The 21,914-nt window shown below is 52.3% G+C and overlaps 1 protein-coding gene across 1 annotated transcript; it reads left to right on the top strand.

Moving 5' to 3' along the window:
* Window positions 1-5,772: 5,772 nt before the first annotated feature.
* On the top strand, window positions 5,773-18,422 carry Vps18 (VPS18 core subunit of CORVET and HOPS complexes). Its single transcript, XM_006979202.4, has 5 exons — window positions 5,773-6,216; window positions 7,218-7,359; window positions 12,104-12,195; window positions 12,311-14,181; window positions 17,172-18,422. Exons 1-5 carry the CDS (start codon window positions 6,126-6,128, stop codon window positions 17,898-17,900), a joined length of 2,925 nt encoding a protein of 974 aa, XP_006979264.2. The 5' UTR covers window positions 5,773-6,125; the 3' UTR covers window positions 17,901-18,422.
* Window positions 18,423-21,914: the final 3,492 nt, after the last annotated feature.

Below are 21,914 nucleotides of genomic sequence, written 5' to 3' on the forward strand. Positions count from 1 at the left end.
GAGACCAGCCTGGGCTATATGAGACGCTGTTGCAAAAAAATTTAAAAAATTCACTGGGCGGTGGTGGTGGCGCACGCCTTTATTCCTAGCACTCAGGAGGCAGAGGCAGGCAGATCTCTGTGAGTTTGAGGCCAGCCTGGTCTACAGAGCGAGTTTCAGGAAAGACAGACCTACAGAACAGACCTTGTCTCAAAGAGTTTACATTTTGTGTGTGAGGGGTGTATGTCTGAGTGTGTGTCTGTAGGTGGGGGAGAGGTGTATATGCCATGGTGCCCATGTGAAGGTCAGGGCACAACTAAAAAGAGTGGGTTAGCTCCTTCTGCCATGTGGGGCCTGAGGATTGGACCCAGGGTATCAGGTTTGGTGGTAAGCACCTTTATCTACTGAGCCATCTCACCTCTCCATTCTTTTAGAGAATGACTCATTTTATTTTATGGGTATGAGTGTTTAGTCTGCATGCATGTATGTATGTGTACCACCTGTGCTCCTGCTTCTACAGAGGTAGAAGAGAGCACTGGGTCCCCTAGAACTGGAGGTACAGATGGTTGTGAGCCACCACGTGGGTGCTGGGACTTAAACCCCGGGTCCTCTGCAAGAGCAACAAGTGCTCTCAACCACTGAGCCATCTCTCCAGCCCCTCACTTTAAAAAAATGTTCTTTTTGTTGTTTTTCCCTTATTTATTTAGATTTATTCTTATTGTGTGTTTGTGTGGCTTCCCCTGAAGCTGGAGTTACAGGCAGTTGTGAGACACTCTACATGGGTGTTGGGAACGAAACTTGGATCTTCTGCAAGAGCAGAATGCACTCTTAACCACTGAGCCATCTCTTCAGCTCCTGGATGTTTTGCTTTTACAGATAAAAAAAGAAAAGAAAAGAAAAGAAAAAGATCTGAAATTATTCTGTATCAGAAAACAGAGGAAATGCACCATGTCAACAACAGTGGTTCTATTTATTGCTGAACGGCAGAATTATAAACAGTTCTCTAAATGCCTATTCACTAGTTTAGAGGTCGCTCCATGTTTCCTGGGAGCCCACCTCAGGCCTCTGTTAACCTGCAAGCAACTTGAGAGCAGGGAAGTTCTGGAGTGCTTCCTTCACAGCCCGGCTGCATCCCACGTGGTAGAAGTTTACTGTCTATGACGTAATAAAGGAATGGTGATGGCCTGCCAAATGGTGATAAGACCAGCAGGCAGTCACAACTTTGATGCCACAGGCATTTGGCCAAACAGCCGAGCCATAGCCCAGCCAAATCTGTAATTGCTTCTCCCTTAAAGACTGGCTCCTCTGGGCTAGCGCCTCCTCTTGACCCTGGCCTGTTACCACTGGAGTCCATTCAAATCTCTGGGCTTTACACTAAAACATGTGCTCTCATTTGATGGTGATGGCGAGGAAGAAGCTGAGCAATGTGTGTGTGTTGTACACGTATTCACGTGGGTGTGTGCAGACATGCATGCAGGTGTGTGTGCCCCTGTGTGGGGGCCAGAGGTCAATCTGGGGTGTCTTCTTCTATTACTCTCACTAAACCTGGAGCTCACTGACTGGTCTAGGATGCCTCGGCAGTGAGCTACAGGGATCTGTCTTTTTCCCACCAGCAGCATTGGCGTTACAGATGCACGCTGCAGGGTCCAACTTCTGTGTATTTTACCAACTGAGCCGTATCTCCAGCAACTTTATAAAAAGTTTGCTTTCTATTGGTAGGATAAACACCATGATCAAAGGCAGCTTGAAGAGGAAAGGATTCATTTGGCTTACACTTCCATGTCACAGTGCATCACCATGGGAATCCAGGGCAAAAATGCAAGGCAGGAACCTGGAGGAAAGACTTGAAGCAGAGGCCATGGAGGAACACTGCTGATTGGCTTATCCCCAAGGCTTGTCCAGCTTGCTTTTTTCCTCAGATAGGATCTCACTTTGTAGCTCTGGCTGGTCTGGAACTTGCTATGTAGACCAGGCTAGCCTAGAAGTCACAGAGATCTGCCTGACTCTTCTTTCCAAGTGTTGGGATTAAAAGCATTAGCCACCATACTGGCTCAGCTTGCTTTTTTTTTTTCAAGACAGGGTTTCTCTGTATTGCCCTGGCTGGAACTAGCTCTGAAGACCAGGCTAGCCTGGAGCCTAGAGATCTCTTGAACTCACAGAGATCTGCCTGCCTCTGCCTTCTGGGGATTAAAGGCATGCATTATCACTGCCCAGCTTCAACTTGCTTCTACAAAGCAGGACTACCTGACTGGTAGAAAATGTCCCTAGGCCGGGCGGTGGTGGTGGTGGTGGTGGTGGTGGTGGTGGTGGTGGTGGTGGTGGTGGTGGTGGTAGTGGTGGTACACACCTTTAATCCCAGCAGAGGTAGTAGAGACAGATCTCTGTGAGATCGAGGCCAGCCTGGCCTACAGAGTGAGATCCAGGAAAGGCACCAAAGCTACACAGAGAAACCCTGTCTCGAAAAAAGACCAAAACAAACAAACAAACAAACAAAAACCAAAAAACAAGTGATGAAGAGGAAGAAAGAAAAGTAAATTAAGAAAATAATAATAAGATCTGAGGTTTGGCCTTCTGGCTCAGGCCTGTAGCCCTAGCATCAGGAGGTCAGGAGGAGAATTGCCATGAGTTTGAGGCTTGCTTGGGCTACAGAATAAGACCTCATCTCAAACAACAACAGCAAGAAACAAATAAACTGGACATGATAACACAAGCTTATATCGCAGCTCTCGGGTAGAAGCATCAGGAATTCAAGGTCATCCTCACTGGATACCTGGTAAGTTCTAGGTCACCCTGGGCTACATAGTGAGTTCTGCCTGGTAAGTTCCAGGCCACCCTGGGCTACATGGTGAGTTCTGCCTGGTAAGTTCCATGCCATCAGCCCAAGACAAAATATACAAACTACATTTTTAAAGTAAAAAGGAATTTCAGGCTCCACAAAGGTAATGAATTCATTGTTTTGTTATCTTTTCTCCCCTCCTTGCTAATTAGCAGTCTGACATCTGGTCAAAGTTTCGCTACCATCAGATTTTGTTTTTAGTGCAAGGGATTGAACCAGGACGTCACACAAAGAAGGCCACACTTTCAGGGAACGTTCTCTTTGCTCATTTTTTGAAACAGGGTCTCACATGTAGCTCTGAGTGGCCTGGAACTTATTATATAGACCAGACTGACCTTGAACTCACAGAGATCTGCCTGCTTCTGCCTTATTTTTTTTTAATTAAAAAAATTTTATTTATTTTTATGTGCATTGGTGTGTTGGGCTGTGTGAGGGTGTCCAGTCCCCTGAGCTGCCATGTGGGTGCTGGGAAGTGAACCTGGGTCCTCTGGAAGAACAGTGTTCTCATCCACTGAGCCAAGTCTCCCACCCCCACCCCCTTTCTCGTTTTAAACTGAGAATTCTCACTGAACCCGGAGTCGACTCATCACTAGACCGGCTGGCCAGCAAGCTCTGGGGAACCACTTGTCTCACAGAGCTGGGATTTCAGATTTCACAGCGCTTTGTCCTTTTCACCGCCCTGCCTCCCGCCTCCTGAGTGCTGGGGTTCAAGGTGCGTCAGGTGCATCAGCATACCCAGCCAGATGCCTTCTCTAACATGGCTGCCTCAGGGAATCTGAACTCAGCTTCTTATCCTTCCTCAGCAAGTACTTGCCAGCCCTTCCTGTTTTTTTGTTTTTTGTTTTGTTTTTGTTTTTCGAGACAGGGTTTCTCAGTGTAGTTTTGGTGTCTGTCCTGGATCTCGCTCTGTAGCCCAGGCTGGCCTCGAACTCACAAAGATCTGCCTGGCTCTGCCTCCGGAGTGCTGGGATCACACACCTTTAATCCCAGCAAGGGTCTAATTCTATGAAGCTAGACAAGCCCTCTACCAAGGAAGCTACACTCCCAGCCTCCAATTTCATTTACATCTAAAACTGCTCCCAACAGAAAATCTAAGGCAGAGGATGTGGTTCACCACGCAGGGCTCACACCCTTCAAACAGAAAATCTAAGGCAGAGGATGTGGCTCACCACGCAGGGCTCACACGGTATTTGTTAGGCCCTGAGTTTGATCCTTTTGATCTGGATCTGAATTTAGTCAATAATCCAATCAGATTCTAGTACTGTTGTCTAAATACAAATTCAGCACAGGGCGATTTATATACTATCCGACTGCACTCGCCACGCTCGCTATTAAGAGATTTTTCTCATTTTACGAATGCAGGAACTGAGACATAAGAGAGTTCGATTATGCAATTGTTAGTAAACATTCACTAGTGAATTATTCGTGACTGCCCTGGAGGTGGTGTTGGGGCTTCCCCGGGTAAGTTCCCTTACACTCAGTCACATGACCTCTACCCCCTCACTCAGCTCCTCCTCTGTGCCTTACACAAGTGCCACTACCTGCCAGGTCTCCACCTGCCGCTACACCCTTCCTTCATCTGCTACATCTAAACATCGCTAAATCCGTGGCGCCTTCCTGCAATGCTCTCCCGTCTTCCCAGCGCACTCTTTCTCACGGTTGCATACTTACGCCTCTACTCTGCCTCAGGTCTCACACCCCGTCTTTCTAGTATCAACACCAGGAGCTCTTACCCCCAACTACAATCTCCAGTGGTCCGTACCACAGCTCCCACAGTCTGCCCCAGGCCAGCTCCACTTTCTCCACCGCCCTTCCCCTGGGTGCTCGTCCCTTCACCCCTGAGCAGCACATGGCTTATAGATTTTGCTCTTGATTTTCCTGATGACTATATATAAAATGCATTTTTCTTTTCATTCTTTTTTATTTTATTTTTTATTTTATTTTGTTTTGGAGCTGAGGACGGAGCTAAATCCCCAACCCTCCCCCTTTTTTAAATTATTTATTTAGTATGCATATAGTGTTCTGCCTGCATGTATGCCTGAAGATCAGAAGAGGGCAGATCTTATTACAGATGGCTGTGAGCCACCCTGTGGTTGCTGGGAATTGAACTCGGGACCTCTGGAAGAGCAGCCAGTGCTCTTAACCTCTGAGCTCTGTCTCCAGCCCACCTTTCTCTTTTCTTTTCCTGATGCTAGGGCTTGAACCCAAGGCTTTCCAACATGCTAGACAAGTGTGGTCAACATCATTCGATGGATCGAGTGCCTGGAAGCAGCCTGGCACCCCACAGCTGTGCTTCGTTTCTCCTGGTGACTCTTGCTCCTCCCCCGTACACCAAGGAGCATCTGTGAGACAGGTTACAACGTCACCTGGCACAGGGCTTGCCCATTAGCTTTATGGCTTTATCGATTTCTTTCTTCCTGCTTTGTTTCCTTAGGGTCTCACCTTGTAGGCCAGGTTATCCTCCTTAGTATTCCTCCTGCCCCAGCCTTCCTAGTGCTGGAGATTAAATTCTGTGTGGTTTTCTTTTTGCGATGATATAAAAAATCCAGGTCTTATGCACGCTGGGCAACGGCTTTGCCACTAAGCCACACTTCTGACCCATCCAGCTACTTTCTGGAAACTGGTGGGCCCCTGGGAGTGGAGGAAGGGAAGCGAAGACTGTTCTGCCTGTGCTTGTGAAGGTGGACGAGACAGCAACTCGGCTGAGAAAGAGCAGGTAGTCAGTCAGTCCGGCAGACGCAGCGCAGCCGACCTTAGAGCCACAGTCTGAGGAAGCCAAGTTTCGGGAGCCAAAGCCTGTTGCTGGACGCCGCAGGGAAGGCTCGGGCTGCCCTCTAGCGTCAGGATGCGGAACTGCAGCAGGGTCGGCCGCGAGAGCTCGAGTTGCTCCGGGCCCAGCGCTGGCTCCGCCCCCGCCGCCCCGAGTCTCCGACACGCCTCGCGGTGGAGGCTCCAATGCACTCGGCTCCGGTTAATACTTGCTTCTGAGAATCCGGAAGCACGTCATAAGCACGCGTCACGGGGGCGGGAGTCAGCTGAGCTGCCTGGGCGAGGTTGTGATCACCTGGGATCTGCTAAGGGGAGCCTATAATCTCGGGACTAGAGCTGGGGTGCAAAACTGCACCAGCTTCTAGTGGGGGCTCCTCGATCTTCGCGTCCTATACTGCGAGGGCGAAAAGGGTCTTAGAATTTTTAAAAAGAGTCTCGGGATCTGTCAGACGCTGGGCTGTCACAGCTTGCACACCCAGGGCGACAGGGGTACCAGTTGTGACCCCCAGACCCTAGACCTAAGGCCCAGAGCTCGAACACTATGGCGTCCATCCTGGATGAGTATGAGGACTCATTGTCCCGCTCGGCCGTCTTGCAGACTGGTTGCCCTAGCGTGGGCATCCCCCATTCCGGTAAGTAAGAGGCCGCCACTGCCTCTTTCAATTCCGCTAGCATTTGTGGGGGAGTCCGGCGCAAGAGTTTGGGGCGTGCGTTCAGGATCTAAGCCCCAGGACTCTCATAATCTCCAGCTTGTCAGTCGTCGAAGTTTGAAAGAGCCCCAGGAGTAGCCGCGTGATCTAGGCCCTACCCCTAAGGTCCTTCAAATAGGGAACTGGGGTGCAGTTAAGGAAGTACTTGCCTTCCAGGCTGCAGTTTGGCTTTTGGGAGAACTGAAAAGAGGTTCCAGGCTTTCCCTGGTGTCTGGTTCTGTGGGTTCCCCCCCCCCCCACTAGACTTTTCTCTTGGAAACAGAGAGGGTGAAATGAACACAGAACTTGGTGGAATTTATAGAAGGAGGAGGTTCGATCGTCAAGGGAATTTTGTCACTGAACAGGAAAGATGGAGGTGATTGGCCTTGGGTAAAGCTGGCTGCAGTTATGAGTGTGGGTGTCATTTCTAAGCAGCGTTGACACAATATTGTGATAATACTGCAGCGACTATCGAGACAACAGCTGCAATCTGGGAACAGTACTGATGGGATCGAGTCTCCAGAACTCTACATATTATGGAGACTCACTGAGCCATGTCCCTGTGTGGACAGGAAGGGACAACTTTAGTTTTCTTGGGATTGGTGGGCAAAACGCTAACAAGAGAGAATGCCCAAACCATCTCCCCCATACCAAACCACCCCCCAATTACCGCTGGGAACAAGCACATCATGATACAGCCTCATCTCAGGTTCAGAGAACCAATCCTTCACTACCAACACAACTGTGAGGAAAGCCAGGATCCTTAGTATAAAGACAACCAGAAAACTAATGTTGAGCTCTTCATTAACCGAGATCCTGTGGGCAGGAATATAGTTGGGAAGCAGAAGAGTGTCAGGTAACACTGTTGTTTCTTAGAGTTTTCTGGGCTGCCCCACCCTCTTCCTCTGGATGCCACAATTGTTTGCTTCACTCCAAACCTATAGGGTATGTAAATGCCCAGCTGGAGAAGGAAGTGCCCATCTTCACGAAGCAGCGGATTGACTTCACTCCATCAGAGCGTATCACCAGTCTTCTCGTTTCCTGTAATCAGCTCTGCATGAGCCTGGGCAAGGATACACTGCTCCGGTAATATACCTGGGACTTTTAGCTGACGGGGTTCATTCTCCACACTTGGCAAGTGAAACAATAGATGTTCAGGAGATACCCTATTCCTTCCCAAAGAGAACCAACGTAGTGGATGAAGACAGAGAGACCTACATTCAGATTCCAGCTAAACGTTCAGATTATCAGCTAATGGTCTTGAATAAGTCAGCTGATCTTTCTGGTCTTTTAACAGTTAAAGGTGGTCTCAGCCTCCAGAGTTAGCCATACAGATCATTGGAACTGTCTGGGGAATCCTGGACTATATCCACTAGCTGACAAGTGTCAACAGAATCATTTATCATGTGGGATAAGCCGCCTGGAAAAAAAACAGTCAGACCTGTAGCCCACAAAGACGAATCCCAGAATGAACAGTTGTTATAACAACTAGTGCTGGGAGTGTGGCTCAGTACCTGGCATCCCTGAGGCCCTGGGTTTGATTCCCAGCACTGTAAAATAAGTTGTAAATAAGAAGGTCAGGGCTGGAGTTCGCTTAGGAGAGTACTTGTGGAGCTTGATTAGATACTCAGCATGGCTGAGACCAGGTGTGGTGGTGCACACCTGCAGTCACAATACTTGGGAGGTAGAGGCAGGAGGATCTGAAGTTCAAGGACATCCATAGCTACATAGTGAATCTGAGGCCAGCCTGGACTATGGGAGACCCTGTTTCAAACCAACAGACTTCAGTGTGTGTGACACACGCCTGTGGTCTCAGCACTAGGGAGGTTGATGACAGAGGATTGGGAGCTTGTTCCAGGCTCATAGTGAGACCCTATTTCAGAAAGCCAAAGAATAAACAAACACACAAACCCCTTATGCATTGATAGGACGACAGTTTAGAATAAAGGGGAGGGTAAACAATACCCACAAGCAGTGCCCCCAGAAAGAACTTCAGGGATGAGGGCGGCCAGCACAGTGCCTGCTTTGCAAGCAGGAGAACCCATGTAAAGAGCTGCAGTTGGCAGCGTGTGGAAATATGTAACCCAGCACTGGAGTAGATCAGAGAGGTGAGTCCTGGGAGCTTGCAGGCCGGCCAGTATGGCCAAACGGGTGAGCTCCAGATTCAGTGGAAGACCCTCTCTCAAAAATAAAGGGGACTGGACTTTGGTTCCTAACACCCACATTGAGAATATCACAACTGCCTGTAACTCTAGGTCTAGGTGATTCAGTGCCTCTTCTGATCTCTGTGAGCACCTGTGCACACACACACGATTAAATAAAATGGATTTTATTATACACTATACATTTATTTATTGTACACTATTCTAGGTGTGGTTGCACATGCCTTTTATCCCAGCACTGGAATTAAGGACAGTTGTGAGCTGCCTTGTGGGTCCTGGGTCCTCTGCAAGAATAAGTGCTCTTGGGGCTGGAGAGATGGCTCAGTAGTTAAGAGCACCAACTGCTCTTCCAGAGGTCCTGAGTTCAAATCCCAGCACCCACATGGTGGCTCACAACCACCTGTAATGAGATCTGGTGCTCTTTTCTGGCCTTCAGGGACTCATGCAGGCAGAATACTGTATACATAATAAATAAATAAATCTTAAAAAAAAAAAAGAATAAGTGCTCTTAACCAGTGAGCCATCTCTCTAACCCCTCTAACATATATAACTTATACATTTTTAAAATTTTAAGTTATATTCACTAATTGATATTTTTCCTCCTCCTGACATGTGGGACCCAGGGATCACACTCAGGCACCAGGCAGGGTGGCAAGTACCTTTATCTGCTGAATCATCTCACCAGCCCCAGAAATTTAAAAAATATATTTAAATGTATTTATTTATTTATTCATGGATTGATTAATTGATTGATTGTGTGGTGGGGGTAGGGTGTGCATATGCCGTAGTGAACGTGTGGAGGGCAAAGGACAACCTTTTGCCATATGGCTCTAGGGTTCCAATTCATATAATCAGAACTACCAACAAGTGCCCTTACCACTGGACCATCTCACTGGTCCTTGAAAATAATTTTAACCTCTGAGCAAAAGGAGTTAAAATAGGCCAGGGACAGTGGCACATGCCTTTAATCCCCACACTTGGAAGGCAGAAGCAGGCAGATCCCAGAGTTCAAGGCCAAACTGGTTATAGCTGGAGTTTTCTCCAGTCCCGCCCGGGCCACAGCCGCTTAGACCCAAATAAACACACAGACGCTTGTATTAATTAAAACTGTTTGGCCTAATGGCTCAGCCTTCTTGCTAGCTAGATCTTACACTTAAATTAACCCATAATTCTTATCTATGTTTAGCCACGTGACTTGGTACCTTTTCTCAGTTCTGCCTTCACATCTTGCTTCCTCTGTGTCTGACTGGCAACTCTCTCTCAGCCTTCCTGTTCCTGGAATTCTCTTCTCTGTTTATCCTGCCTATACTATACTTCCTGCCTAGCTATTGGCCAATCCCAGTGTTTTATTTATCAACCAAATCAGAGCAACACATTCACAGCATACAGAAAGACATCCCCAGCACCTGGTGTACAGAGTGAGTTCTAGGACAGCCAGAGCTACAATAGAGAAACTCTCTCAAAAAATACAAAAAATTAAAATAAAAAATAAAAAGAAGTTAAAATAGAAGTAAGATGCTTTAGGTACTTATTTGAACCAAGATCTTTGTTCACACCAGGAAGGCACTCCCATGTAGCCACATCTCCATCACAGATCACTGTGGCCTTTTGTTTTGGAGACAGGGTCTCACATAGTTCAAGGCTGTGACTCTCTAATCATCCTGTCTCCGTCTCTTAGGAACAGAATTACAGGTGTGTACCACCATGTCCAGCACCAAGAAGTGTTATTAAAACCCATCCGATTGGTGACGTTCAAATCTAGTAATAAACAGGGCTGGTAAAGCTACAGGGGCATGGACTGCCATGCGTGACACACTTGAGGTCCCAGGTCAGACAGCTGCCACGTACAGAGGCAGTGTCTTAAAAGTGGAAACCTCTGGACTGGTAACTGACTTAACGGGATAGAGGGGTCTGCTGCCAAGCCTGAAGGCCTCAGACCCTCAGACCCTCAGACCCTCAGACCCACGTGGGAGAAGGAGAGAACTGGTTCCTGCAAGTTGCTCTCTACCCTCAACTCATACACCATGGCATGTGTGTATGTGCGCACATACACACGTGCACACACAATTTAATTGTTTTTATAAGGAAACTAGCCGGACAGTGGTGGCACACGCCTTTAATCCCAGTGCTCAGGAGGCAGAGACAGGCAGATCTTTGAGTTTGAGGCCAGCCTGGTCTACAGACTGAGTTCCAGGGCATCCCAGGTACACAGAGAAACCCTGTCTCAAAAACAAACAAAAAAATTACCTAATAGGGCATGATGGCACATGCTTATAATCCCAGCATTTAGTAAGGCCGGAGGGTCTCAACTATGCTAGCCTGGGTTACATAGCAAGACTCAAAAAAAAAAAAAAAAACACCAAGAGAAGAAAAAAAACTTTAAAAATAAATCTATAGCCAGGTGGTGCATGCATTTAATCCCAGCACTTGGGAGACAGGTGGATTTCTGTGAGTTCAAGGCCAGCTTGGTCTACAGGATGAGTTCCAGGACAGGCTCCAAAGCTATAGAGAAACCCTGTATCAAAAAAAAAAAAAAAAAATCTATGAATTAGATCCAGTCATAATTTAAGTGAATATAAATAAAAAGAAAAGTAGCCATTTGAAGGGGTACTGACTCATGAATATCGATCATTGCATCATTTGTGGTAAGAAAAATGGCCTGAGCTAAATGCCCATTGACAAGGAAATAGTGACTAAATTGTAATTCAGCTGTAAAGTGGAATGCCGTGCAATTATTAAGAACAACGAGGACCTGAGACATAGCTGAGCCAGTAAAGGTTGTGGAGACCTGTATACACAGACTGTGCACACGGTGGAGACCTGTATACACGGACTGTGCACACACACGGTGGTGACCTGTGTACACGGACTGTGCACACGGTGGAGACCTGTGTACACGGACCTGTGTACACGGTGGAGACCTTTGTACACGGACCTGTGCACACGGTGGAGACCTGTGTACACGGACTGTGCACATGGTGGAGACCTGTGTACACGGACTGTGCACACACAAGTTGGAGACCTGTATACACGGACTGTGTACACGGTGGAGACCTGCATACACAGACCTGTGCACATGGTGGAGACAAGAACTGACTCCCACAGGTTGTCCTCTGACTTCCACACGTGTGCAGGAGTATGCATGTGCACCTCCCCGACACTAAATTAATGAGTGCAATAAAAAAAGCAAACCTGGGCATGGTGGTGCACACCTTTAGTCCCAGCACTCAGGAGGCAGAGGCAGGAGGATCTCTGTGAGTTCAAGGCCAGCCTGGCCTGTAGAGCAAGTTCCAGGACAGCCAAGGTTACACAGAGAAACCCTGTCTCAAAAAACAAACAAAAGAATCTTTTGTGTCTATGTAGCCTTAGACATTCAAGTCTGTGATCTAAAAAGGAACTTCCCAGGTGCTGGAGGATGGCTCAGTGGTTAAGAGTACTTACCGCTCATGCAGAGGACCTGGGTTAGATTCCCAGCACCCCCATGGCAACTCACAACTGTCTGTAACTCCAGTAATTCCAGGGAATCCAATACCACCTTCTCACTTCCATGGGTTCCTGCATACACTTACATATGTTCATGCACAACACGTACACATTAAATAAATAATGTAAATATTTTAAGAAGGGGACTTCCCTTGAGAGTAACACTGTGACTCTCGCCTTTACAGCATCGATTTGGGCAAGGCAAGTGAACCCAACCGCGTGGAACTGGGGCGCAAGGATGACGCCAAAGTTCACAAGATGTTCCTGGACCACACTGGTAAGTGATTGGAGATCCAGGAGGGCTCCTGTGAGAGAGTTCAGGCCTGGATGGGTGGGGTCTGAACAGGGAGGAAAACAGTATCCGCTCAGGTGCCATGTTCCTCCCACTCCAGGCTCTCACCTGCTGATTGCTCTGAGTAGCACCGAGGTCCTCTATATGAACCGCAACGGGCAGAAGGTCCGGCCCCTGGCACGCTGGAAGGGGCAGCTGGTGGAGAGCGTCGGCTGGAACAAAGCGCTGGGCAACGAAAGCAGCACCGGCCCCATCCTGGTGGGCACAGCTCAAGGACAGATCTTTGAGGCCGAGCTCTCAGCCAGCGAAGGTGGCCTTTTTGGCCCTGCCCCGGATCTCTACTTCCGTCCCCTGTACGTGTTAAATGAAGAAGGAGGCCCGGCCCCTGTGTGCTCCCTCGAGGCGGAGCGCGGCCCGGACGGGCGAGGCTTTGTCATTGCTACCACCCGACAGCGCCTCTTCCAGTTCATAGGCCGAGCCGTGGAGGACGCTGAAGCCCAGGGCTTCTCGGGGCTCTTTGCTGCCTACACCGACCACCCGCCCCCGTTCCGCGAGTTTCCTAGCAATCTGGGGTATAGCGAGTTGGCTTTCTACACCCCCAAGTTACGCTCTGCGCCCCGCGCCTTCGCCTGGATGATGGGAGACGGTGTGCTGTACGGCTCGCTGGACTGCGGCCGTCCCGACTCCCTGCTGAGCGAGGAGCGAGTGTGGGAGTATCCCGCGGGCGTCGGTCCCGGAGCCAGCCCGCCGCTGGCCATCGTCCTGACCCAGTTTCACTTCCTGCTGCTGCTGGCCGACCGGGTGGAGGCGGTGTGTACCCTGACGGGGCAGGTGGTGCTGCGGGATCACTTCCTGGAGAAGTTTGGGCCACTGAGGCACATGGTGAAGGACTCGTCCACGGGTCACCTGTGGGCCTACACGGAGCGCGCAGTCTTCCGGTACCACGTGCAGCGGGAGGCGCGGGATGTCTGGCGCACGTACCTGGACATGAACCGCTTCGACCTGGCCAAGGAGTATTGCCGGGAGAGGCCAGACTGCCTGGACACAGTCCTGGCCCGCGAGGCCGACTTCTGCTTTCGCCAGCATCGCTACCTGGAGAGCGCCCGCTGCTACGCGCTGACCCAGAGCTACTTCGAGGAGATCGCCCTCAAGTTTTTGGAGGCCCGGCAAGAGGAGGCGCTGGCCGAGTTTCTGCAGCGGAAACTGGCCGGCTTGAAGCCGACCGAGCGGACCCAGGCCACGCTGCTGACCACTTGGCTGACGGAGCTCTACCTGAGCCGGCTTGGCGCCCTGCAGGGTGACCCAGATGCTCTGAATCTCTACCGGGACGCACGGGAGTGCTTCCGTGCCTTTCTCAGTAGCCCTCGGCACAAGGAGTGGCTCTTTGCCAGCCGGGCCTCCATCCACGAGCTGCTCGCCAGCCACGGGGACACGGAGCACATGGTGTACTTCGCGGTCATCATGCAGGACTACGAACGGGTGGTGGCGTACCACTGCCAGCACGAGGCCCACGAGGAGGCCCTGGCCGTCCTCGCCCGCCACCGCGACCCCCAGCTCTTCTACAGATTCTCACCCATCCTCATCCGACATATCCCCCGCCAGCTCGTAGATGCCTGGATTGAGATGGGCAGCCGGCTGGATGCTCGGCAGCTCATCCCTGCCCTGGTGAACTACAGCCAGGGTGGCGAGGCCCAGCAGGTGAGCCAGGCCATCCGCTATATGGAATTCTGCGTGAATGTGCTTGGCGAGACCGAGCAGGCCATCCACAACTACCTGCTGTCACTGTATGCCCGCGGCCAGCCAGCCTCGCTGCTGGCCTACCTGGAGCAAGCTGGAGCCAGCCCGCACCGTGTGCATTACGATCTCAAATACGCGCTGCGACTCTGTGCTGAGCACGGTCACCACCGCGCTTGTGTCCATGTCTATAAGGTGTTGGAGCTGTACGAGGAAGCCGTGGACCTGGCCCTGCAGGTAAATCTTGACCTCATCCAGGAGAGGGACCTGGAGAGAAGTAACCTAAAGAGGCAGGAAGGTTCGGGGAGGTAAGGCTAGCTCTCGCTGGCTTCTCGGGCAGAGAAGTGCTGTAGTGTAGAGGCTGAAAACTCAGACTGAAAGCTGAGTTTGAGGTGTGTGCTTGTTGCCCGTAATCCCAGCACTTGGGAGGTTAAGGCAGAAGCATCGTGAGTTGGAGGCCAGTGTAGGCTACACAGTGACTACCTGTTTTTTTGCTTTTTTGTTTTGTTTTGTTTTTCAAGGTAGGGCTTCTCTGTGTAGCCCTGGATGTCCCGGAACTCACTCTGTAGACCAGGCTGGCTTCGAACTCACAGAGATCACCTGTTCTGCCTCCCAAGTGCTGGGATTAAAGGCGTGTACCGCTACCATCCAGCATGCATTGGTGTTTTGCCTGCATGTATGTCTGAGTGAGGGTTCCATATCCCCTGGAACTGGAGTTACAGTCTCGAGCTGCCATGTGGGTGCTGGGAATTGAATCTTAGTCCTCTGGAAGAGCAGCCAGTGCTCTTAACCACTGCAGCCATCCCCAGACCCCAAGTGAGACCCTGTCTTTGGAAAGAAAAAAAAAAAAAGGCAAGGGAAGGGGAAGGAAAAAGGAACACACACTAGAACATCAGGGTTTGAATTCACACTTTGTCGTCTTGCTGTGTGACGTGGGGCTGGTGTCTGAACCCTTCTGTGCCTTAGATTACCCGTTAAATGGTGGTAACGAGGCAGCAGGGTGGCCGGGCAGGTGAGAGCACTGGCTGGACAGACTTGATAGCCTGAGTTCCACCCACAGAGCCCCTGGTGAGGGGGACTGGGAGGAGAGGACTGACGCCAGAAGTGTCCTCTGACCTGCACACGTGCACTCCGATACACACACCTACCCCCCTTCCATAATCGCAATCAAAGAGTTTGTGAAGGTAATGAAGTGTCAAGAGTAGTTTTGGCCGGGCATTGGTGGCACACGCCTTTAATCCCAGCACTCAGGAGGCAGAGGCAGGTAGATCTCTGTGAGTTGGAGGCCAGCCTGGTCTACAGAGTGAGATCCAGGAAAGGGGCAAAGCTACACAGAGAAACCCTGTCTCGAAAAACCAAAAAGGGGGGGTGGGGGGAAGAGTAGTTTTGTTTTTTGAGACAAACCTGTGTACCCCTGGCTCTTCTATAACTTGCTCTGTAGACTAGGCTGGCCTTGAACTCCAATCCACCTGCATCTGCCTCTTGAATGCTGGGATTAAAGGAGTGTGCCACCACCGCCACCACCCGGCTAAGAGTATTTTTTTTTTACCTAATAATATGAACTAGTACTGTATAAATAAAGCATTCAGGAGCTGATTAAAGTGGCTATACAGTGAGTTCTGGGCCAGCCTGGGCTACATAGTGAGCAACTCCTGTCTCAAAAAGAAAAAAAAATCAATCAACATGGGCTGGAGAGATGGTTCAGAGGTTGAGAGCACTTGCTGCTCTTGCAGAGGACCCGGGTTCAGTTCCCAGCACCCACATGGTGGCTCACAACCATCTGTAACTCCAATTCAAGGGATCTGATGGCCTCTTCTGAACACCATAGGCACCGATAAATAAATAAACTAAGCACTCATAAGCGCATGGTGACCAGTGTGCAGATTAGCAGAAGGAGAAGATGCTAAGTTACATCTCTCAAATCCTGAAAGATTGCAAGGAAGCAATGTTTGCTTATTTGTTGGTGTGTGTGTGCAGGTGTAGAAGCCGGAGGAGGTCATCTGCTGGTCCCACCCATCATTCTCTGCTTTATTCCTTTGAGGCAGGGTCTCTCTCTGAACCTGGAGGTTTTTGGCTACACTGATAGCCCTCAAACTCCATCGACCTTCCTGTCTCCACTCCCACAACTCTGGGGTTGCAGGCCTGTGCAAGACCACACCCAGCTTGTTATTTGGGTTTTTGAAACAGAGTCTCACTCTATTGGTGTCATTATGTACCCCAAACTGATCACTGCGCAGCCCATGCTGGCCTCAAGCTGAGCCTCACCCCAGGATTTAGAATACTGCAGCAGGAGCTCAAATAGTTCCCCATATGACTTGTTTTGGTGTGGAGACAGGGTCTCCCAGAGCCCAGGCTGGCTTCAGACTCTGCAGCATCCTGTCTCCACCTCCTGGGTGCTGGGGTGTGAGTGTGCAACACCATTTCTGTCTCCACCTCCTGGGTGCTGGGGTGTGGGTGTGCAACACTATCCCTGTCTCCACCTCCTGAGTTATGGGGTGTGGGTGTGCAACACGATCTCTGTCTCCACCTCCTGGGTGCTGGGGTGTGGGTGTACAACACCATCTCTGTCTCCACCTCCTGGGTACTGGGGTGTGGGTGTGCAACACCATCTCTGTCTCCACCTCCTGAGTGCTGGGTGTGGGTGTGCAACACCATCTCTGTCTCCACCTCCTGAGTGCTGGGGTGTGGGTGTGCAACACCATGCTCTGTTCTACCTCCTGAGTGCTGGGGTGTGGGTGTGCAACACCATCCCTGTCTCCACCTCCTGGGTGCTGGGGTGTGGGTGTGCAACACCATCTCTGTCTCCACCTCCTGGGTGCTGGGGTGTGGGTGTGCAACACCATTTCTGTCTCCACCTTCTGGGTGCTTGGGTGTGGGTGTGCAACGCCATCTGTCTCTACCTCCTGAATGCTGGGGTGTGGGTGTGCAACACCATCTCTGTCTCCACCTCCTGGGTGCTGGGGTGTGGGTGTGCAGTACCATGCTTTGGGCATTTCCAGCTGATCATTAAATTCATAACAGGGGAGGCCCGCCCCCAAACATAGCCTTGCCATAGCTGGGATAGGACAGACCATACAGATCTCTGCTGTGCCTCTGGCCACCTGGAGTGCGGGGAATCCTGCTTGTGCCCTCTCCTCAGGCCCGGTTTTCTGGGACCACCTGTCTTTCCCGTAGTCTGATCCTGGGTGGGGAGTGGCCCGACCCTGACCCCCACGGTCTCTCCACAGGTGGACGTGGACCTGGCCAAGCAGTGCGCGGACCTGCCGGAGGAGGACGAGGAGCTGCGCAAGAAACTGTGGCTCAAGATCGCTCGGCACGTGGTCCAGGAGGAGGAGGACGTGCAGACCGCCATGGCCTGCCTGGCCAGCTGCCCCCTGCTCAAGATTGAGGATGTGCTGCCTTTCTTCCCCGACTTTGTCACCATCGACCACTTCAAGGAGGCCATCTGCAGTTCCCTGAAGGCTTACAACCACCACATCCAGGAGCTGCAGCGGGAGATGGAGGAAGCCACGGCCAGCGCCCAGCGGATCCGGCGGGACCTGCAGGAGCTGCGGGGACGCTACGGCACCGTGGAGCCCCAGGACAAGTGCTCCACCTGTGACTTCCCGCTGCTCAACCGGCCCTTCTACCTGTTCCTCTGCGGCCACATGTTCCACGCCGACTGTCTCCTGCAGGCCGTGAGGCCCGGCCTCTCTGCCTGCAAGCAGGCCAAGCTTGAGGAGCTACAGCGTAAGCTTGGGGCCGCGCCTCCCCCCGCCAAAGGCTCTGGCAAGGCCAAAGAGGCCGAAGCTGAGGCCCCGGCGGCGGGGGGGCCCAGCCGGGAACAGCTCAAGGCCGACCTGGACGAACTGGTGGCTGCCGAGTGTGTGTACTGCGGGGAGCTGATGATTCGCTCCGTTGACCGGCCCTTCATTGACCCCCAGCACTACAAGGAGGAACACCTCAGCTGGCTATAGGAGGGTGGTCCCCTTGTGGGTGGACAGGCAGGAATACGGCTACCCCGGCCCTCCCGAGAACGCCATACTGTAGTTGGCGTTCAGTCCTTGAGATCTCCGGGTCTGTGATTGTGGGGGGGCTGGGGGGGATCCAAGCTGCTGCCCTGAGGTTTCAGACCTGCCTTAGAGAGAGAGAGAGGTTCATTCCCCCAGGCAGCCTGAGAGCCTGGAGAGGTCACATGACCCTTCCAGCCCCCTGCATCTAACAGCTCCCTTTGTTCTCGCTATACCCTAACCGTTCACCTGGACTGGGTCGGCCTCCTGTGTGTCCCCAGCCTCTGGGCCTCCAGCCCTCCCTCTCCTGTGGGAACTAGGCATCGTCCCAGGGCACTGGGGGAGAGGGCGGTGCTGAGGGTAGGCGTGCTCATGTGGCCATGTGGAGATGGGTGTGTGAGTCTGGGGCTCCACTGCTGGGGGGTCCTGAGACTGAGGGCACACCAAGGCCACGCGGACGTGTGGAGAACATTAAACGGTCTGCGCTGCGGTGGTGGTTCTGGACTTGTCTCCGTCCTGATGCCGAACCTGACGGCAGGATGCCAAGAAGGGCTCCTGCGTTAGTGTGGTGGCACACGCCTTTAATCCCAGCACTTAGGAGGCAGAAGCAGGCGGATCTCTGTTCCTTCAAGACCAGTCTGGTCTACCATAGTAAGTTCTAGGCCAGCCAAGGCTACATAGTATGACCCTGTCTCAAATAAAGTTAAAAAAATAATAATAAAGTCCTCCCCTGGAAGCCTTCGCACATGGTCCTTCATGTCCTCTCCTTGGGGTGAGGCAGTCTTCCAGATTTGAGTTCCTTGTTTCCCTCTCTGATTATAAGGCTCAGTTATAGTTTGTCAGTTACAGTCCCTCAGCCTTAATCATAGCGCTATTCTCCCCTCTGGCCAGCAGGTGGCGCTGCTGCTCACAGAATTCCTCCACCTCTGGCACCTTGGGGCACTGATTTCTCACAGTCATATTAATGCCTCCTCAGCTCTTCCCTTCCTAGTTGTAGGAATTTTCTAGAAGTCCCCACTGCCTGATCATAATTCTAAGCCCTTAGTTATTTTCCCCAGTGTATTGTATTAGCATGTGTTGTATATAATGATGGGTTGCGTGGGTCATCGTCACCTCCCCACCTGTTGCTCGCTGTCCTCCTGCTCTCCCCGATCCCCTTCCTCTTCCTCACCAGCCCTCCCTCTTCTACTCTCAGGTCTGTACTTGTGTGCGGGCGTGCACACGCGGGGGTGTAGTTCTGTGCCTGTGTCCCGCTGAGTGTAATCAGGGCTGGTTACCGGACGGCAGGCACCTTACCAGTGTTTGCGACACTAAGGACGTTGAGAAAACGCCTCTTCCTCCCCATCAGCCCTTTCTCTCTGTTTTTCCAGACAGGGTTTCTCTATGTAGCCCTGGCTATCCCGGAACTCACTCTGTAGACCAGGTTGGCCTCAAACTCACCCAGATCCACCTGCCTCTGCCTCCTGGGATTAAATGTGTGCGCCACCACCTCCTGGCCCCCCATCAACCCTTAACTGAGCATAAATCCTCGGGAAGGGGTGGGACCCCGTGAGCCCCCAGGACAGTATTAAGGACTGGGCCAATTCTGTGCAGATCTTGTATGGGTGTGAGCGGCACTCACAGCCGCTGTGAGTTCAAGAGTGCCCAGAGGCAGTGCCCACCCCCCATTCCCACCCCCCACCCCCCTCCCCTGCTCTGCCTCTTCTGTGGTGTTCTCTGAGCTGGGGAGGGGATAGCCTGCCGATGTCTCATACATGGTGTTGAGTCCCCATTCTCTCCAGTGGCTCTTAACACATTCTGTTCTTTGCTTGCTCCCTCGACAGGTTGGAGCTCTGCCAGCCTGTCCTCGACTTTGCTATAGCCACTCTCGGGCTCTGTGGCATTTGATCTCTCTTCTCCTTATCTTGCTCCTGTGACTTTGCCTTGACTCACCCCCAGACAGCACTTTCTTAGTTGGGGCCCGAAGCTATATCCTGGGACATCCTGGAGTCGGGCCTTCCGGAGACAGCCTTTGCCCTCTGGACAGGTGTTCACAGTGCATTGTCTGGCTTGCTGGACGGAACAAAATGAGTGTTCCTGTCCCTGTGCACCAGGCCAGCTGATCAGGCTTACAAACGTTCCTTCTCTCCTCCAATCTACTCCCGGCTCAGAAATCTCATCTAGTCCTTACCAGGTCTGGCTCTGCCAAGTTCCCTAACCCTTAGAACAACAGGACCTCCCATGGGTCTCTGCCAGCCCAGTGACTCCCAAGGATCCTGTCTTCCAGAAGCAAGAGTCTGAGCCAGTGGGTAGAGGGTATCCTGTGTGTCTGGAGGGCACCGGAATCCTGTTGTCTTCCTAGGAGAACCTGGGAGAATCGTATCTCTTCTCCATGTGGATCATTCAGGAGGCGCCAGAGAGGTTCCCTGCTGCACGCGGTCAGTGGGTATTGAGTATAAAACCTTGGTCTCTCCACCCCCAAACGGATTCCTTACTTGTGGCTTAGACGAGACAGCTTGGAGCTGCAGTCTGTGTACACAATGGGTGCCTAATACATGTTAGTTAAACAAACACCGCCCCGATGCTCCCTTCTCCCGGAGGGTTTGGCAAAAGCAGCCTGGGACGCCCCTGCCCCTTCTGTCTTCTCCTAAAGAGGCCCATCTGGTCCTAAGCTGCTTCCTCTTTCCTGGGAAAAGGCCCCTGTCTTCCCTGGCACTGACAGAGCGGGTTCCGGTGAGTCAGGGCAACGGGAAGCCACGGCTCTTAGATCCTTGGAAACTAAGCAAGGCTTGGAATGGAGAGAGAAGGCCCTCGGGGCTCTGCCCTAAGCCTGGGGAGGGGCCAAAGGCGGAGGGGGAGGGAGCAGTTGTGTGGGCTGAGGCCAAGATGAATGAGCCGCTTCGGGAGCCATCACTGGAAATAGGAGAAGTGGCCACCGGCAGTGACGCTGGGCCCAGGGCAGGAGGCCTGTAAACAAGGAAGCCACCTGGGGGAGATGCAGGGCGGCCGCTGGTCCTGGGGAGCAGGTGCTTCCTGAGGCCCGCCCTTGACCGGGCCCTAGGGGCCGCCTCGGCCCGTTGCCCTCCGGCACTAGGGGGCGCTGCGGACCGGCGTCTGGACCGCACTGCGGTCTGCCAGAGCTGCTAAGGAGTGTGGCTACTGGAGGGTGCGCCCACCCAGAGCCCTGGGCCCCCTGTGCAGCTGCCCCCCCCCCCGCTCCCATCCCCGAAGCACACTGGCCAAGGGCACTAGCCCAGACACTGAGGGCAAAGGGCTCACCCTGGCCAGCCCGGGTGTGAGCTCATTCCTCCGCGACTACTACAAATTCTCTGGTTCCTGCCCCTCCCCTGTAAGGCTCAGGTCTCAGGCCAGGGCCTGGCACCAACTCTGTTGGGTGGGAGGGGGGCTCCGAGGCCACCAAGGCAGCTCCCGGCTGCCCTTGGCGCGGCTCACCCCCATCCCTTGGCGCCAGGGAAACAAAAGGTTTGGGGCCCAGAGGGACTTATCTGGCCCCACCACCATTGGGTGGGGGGAGGGGGGCAAGAGGGGGCACACCTTCCCCTCCACTCCCCCAGCACTACTGATTCTTCGAGACACTTTCACAGGCGGAAATTCCCAGAGGTCAGAGGAGGGAAACGGTTAATTCCTTTTATTCAATGGGCCCCCCCCCTCCACACCACCCCCTAACTTCCTCCCTCCACTTCCCGCCCCCCCCTGTGTGAACAGGAAGTGGAGAGGAAAAGGCTCTGAGCAGAGCAGCTGGGAGCAGGAGGCAGGGAGTGGGCAGCAGGGCCTGGTGCCAGCCCTGCCCCTCGTGGTTGCTTGCTGGAGAGACAGAACCACCGTGGCTGGGTATAGAACTTGCAGCCTCACTGGAACGAGGCAGCTGAACAGGGGCAAAGCCCCATCTCTAAGCCCCCTCCCCACAACCTGCTGCCAGGCCAGAGGCTACTGTCTGGAGAGTGCAAACCATCCTTTGCCCAAACCCCAGCTGCCCCGGCC

The sequence above is a fragment of the Peromyscus maniculatus genome, chromosome 4 (assembly GCF_049852395.1).
Source record: "Peromyscus maniculatus bairdii isolate BWxNUB_F1_BW_parent chromosome 4, HU_Pman_BW_mat_3.1, whole genome shotgun sequence".
In the NCBI taxonomy this organism is placed as follows: domain Eukaryota; kingdom Metazoa; phylum Chordata; class Mammalia; order Rodentia; family Cricetidae; genus Peromyscus; species Peromyscus maniculatus.